Source organism: Athene cunicularia (genome assembly GCF_003259725.1).
Source record: "Athene cunicularia isolate RWA chromosome 11 unlocalized genomic scaffold, athCun1 chr11_part1, whole genome shotgun sequence".
In the NCBI taxonomy this organism is placed as follows: domain Eukaryota; kingdom Metazoa; phylum Chordata; class Aves; order Strigiformes; family Strigidae; genus Athene; species Athene cunicularia.
In genome coordinates, this window is record NW_020799113.1 from 20,032,945 (window position 1) to 20,035,753 (window position 2,809).

At 59.8% G+C, this 2,809-nt stretch overlaps 1 protein-coding gene across 1 annotated transcript in view; it reads left to right on the top strand.

Moving 5' to 3' along the window:
- Nucleotides 1-307: 307 nt before the first annotated feature.
- Nucleotides 308-2,809, top strand: part of ADGRG5 (adhesion G protein-coupled receptor G5) — a 5,029-nt gene continuing 2,527 nt past the window's right edge. Inside the window, exons 1-6 of the mRNA XM_026856996.1 lie at nucleotides 308-396; nucleotides 503-629; nucleotides 1,501-1,722; nucleotides 1,867-1,983; nucleotides 2,156-2,198; nucleotides 2,359-2,518. Coding sequence (XP_026712797.1) covers nucleotides 308-396; nucleotides 503-629; nucleotides 1,501-1,722; nucleotides 1,867-1,983; nucleotides 2,156-2,198; nucleotides 2,359-2,518 — 758 coding nt within the window. The remainder of the gene's footprint in view (nucleotides 397-502; nucleotides 630-1,500; nucleotides 1,723-1,866; nucleotides 1,984-2,155; nucleotides 2,199-2,358; nucleotides 2,519-2,809) is intronic.

Below are 2,809 nucleotides of genomic sequence, written 5' to 3' on the forward strand. Positions count from 1 at the left end.
AAGTCGCCAGGACCCCATCTTTGTCCTGCAGCCAGTGCATGGGAAAGGGCCAAGGTGCCCCCTGGGTGGGGGCTCTGGGGAGCTGCCCAGGTCCTGGGTGCCTTTTGCAGGAGATGACCATGGCAATGCCCACCCCATCGCTCATCTCCCTTGTCCTCTGCCTCACCACCTGTGTCCTGCAGACTCAAGGTAGGGACATCTTCCATCCCAGCATTGGGCTGAGCACTTTTGGGGTGTTAGGGCTCCCCGGGCTGGGGTGGGATTGAGAGTGGGGCAGGGTGCTGTACACCGAGGTTCAGGTCCCAAAATGGCTCCATCAGAGCTGGAGACAGAAGTGGTCGCCCTGGAGAGGAAGATGGAGCAGGCCTGTGGCAGAACCCACCACCCCGGGCAGTTGTGAGTGCCAGCTTTGACCCCACTGTCCCCTGGACACCCCACATCCCCCCAGACCCACAGGGGCCAGATCCTGCTGCCCCCTGCCCCAAACACCCTCCCTGTGCAGGTTAAAATCGCTGGAGGAGCAGCTGGCCCGCTGGGAGAAATACAACTTCACGGGTAGCATGATCGAGGTCTACGTGTTCAAGTTCATGTCTGACCGCTTCAGAGGGTTAAAACTCAGTAGCAGGATGGTTGGTCCCCCCACACTGCTGGGGCTATTCCCAGGGGATGCCTGTACCCCCTCCTGGCCCCCCTCTGTCCCTCCACCCCCAGTGGGAGGTGCTGGGGGGATGCTGGGGTGGCTGACACTTACCCATGCTGGGTTTCCATCATCTTCCAAGGATTCTTTACACCAGCAAAACCTCCTGAGATGTGGCTCTGCCGGGGTGTCACAGGCAGCCATGGCTGCAGGTCCCCAGCACTGTCACTAGGATAAATCTAGGGGCTTCTAAAGCTGGGGGTGGGGGTGGGTGTCTGCAGCTGAGAACCAGGACTTCCATCCTGAAGCTTTTCTGATTTGATTTATAAGAAGGGAAACCCTGGCTCCCGACATCCCCACAGTGGGAAGGGAAACTGTGGCAGGGAGCTTGCGGGGCAACTTCTCTTTCTTGGTGTAAGGGGGGTTGTGGTGGCACTGTGACACTTCCCCTGCCAGGGACGTCTGACTGCTCTGGCCCGAGGTCCCTTCCTGCAGGACAAGGCAAGTTTTGCAGGCAGGGGTGCCTGCCTGCCAGCTGGGACCCCCCCGCTCGGGAACTGGGAGCAGAGACTGTCCAAGGGAGCCCACCAAGGTGTGAAATCCCACTGGGAAATCATCCCGGCACAGTGCTGTCTGCCCTACGCTCACCCCACGGCAGGGCCAGCGGGACAGGCATGCCCACCCATGGGTGGCAGACCCCCACCCGCACACCCCTGTGTGCTATGGGCTGGGAGGGCTCTGACATCAAGATCAGTGGCTGCCATATCTGTGCGTTTGCAGGCATCTTGGCAGAGCTGGAGCTGCCGCTGGGGCTGCGGGTTGCTGCAGGGCCCTGACGGCAACTGGGGTGTCTGTGCTAGCAGGGAGAGCCGGGGCAGCACCCCGACCCCCACCCAAGCCAGCCAAGCACGGGGTGGCTGAATCCATCTGTCCCCTGCACACTGACGCAGGATATGAAGCTGGATGGCAGCAGGAGGTTCAGGCATGCCATGAACTTCCCAGCGGAGCTCGTGAAGGGCATCCAGGCACAGGGAGTGGAGCAGGAGCTTGTCTGCATCTATATCCACAGCCCCTGCATCTTCCAGGTGAGTCCAGGTCCTCATACCCCCCCCAAGCATCCTTGGCCAGCAGCACGCCTGCCCCATCACCCACCATCCACTGAGATACTCAGGGCGGGCAAGGGTGTCCTGGGGATCCAGGACTCCCCATGGGCACCCCAACTCTTGCAGGACACCCACAATAGCTCTGTGCTGAACAACTATGTGCTGGGAGCCTACCTGCGGAGCGGGCATGTGGCCGGGCTCAGCCAGCCTGTGGAGATCCAGATTTGGCATGACATGGTGTTGGTGAGCAGGACTCTAGTGTGGGCACAAGCAGGGGGGGTCCCCAGCACTGACGTTTCCCCTGGAGTTGGAGAAAGAGAAAGTGTTCCCTCTTTCATGGGGATCAGAACGTTTCTGGGGTTCCTGGGGAGCAGAGAGGGTCCCCAGCTCCTCCCCTCTGTCCCCTTTCCACCAGGATGCCTCCAATGCCACCTGTGTCTTCTGGCAGCCTGAAGCAGGTAAGTGTGGCTGCAGCCAGGACAGGGGCAACACCGACTCAGTGCCATCCCAGAGGCATTGCCCATCCTCCTTCCAGGCAGCCCTGGAAGGGCTCAGCATCCTCTCAATGTCCCCATCCCCTGGCCACTGTGCCACCCTCCAATGGTGGCTCTCCAGCAGGTGCAGGCAGCACAGGCAGCTGGAGCAAGGAGGGCTGCGAGACCACGCACAGGGAGGGCACCGTTATCTGCCACTGCAACCACCTCACCTACTTCGCCGTCCTGCTGGTCCACAGCCCTCCTTCCCTCTCATTACTTCCTTCTTCCTCCTTCCCTCTTACAACATCTCTCCTTCCTTCTTCCCACCCCCATGTTCCTTTCTCCTTCCCGTCTTTCTGCTTCCTCCTTCCTCCTCCTTCCGTCTTCCTTCTTTTCTCCTCCCTTCTTCCTCCTTCCCCTGTTCTCTTCTCGCCTCTTCCTTTTCCCTTTTCCTCCTTTCTCCTTGCCTATTTCCCTCCTTCTTTCTTCTTTCTTTCCTCCTCCTTCCTTCCTTCCTTCCTTCCTTCCTTCCTTCCTTCCTTCCTTCCTTCCTTCCTTCCTTCCTTCCTTCCTTCCTTCCTTCCTTCCTTCCT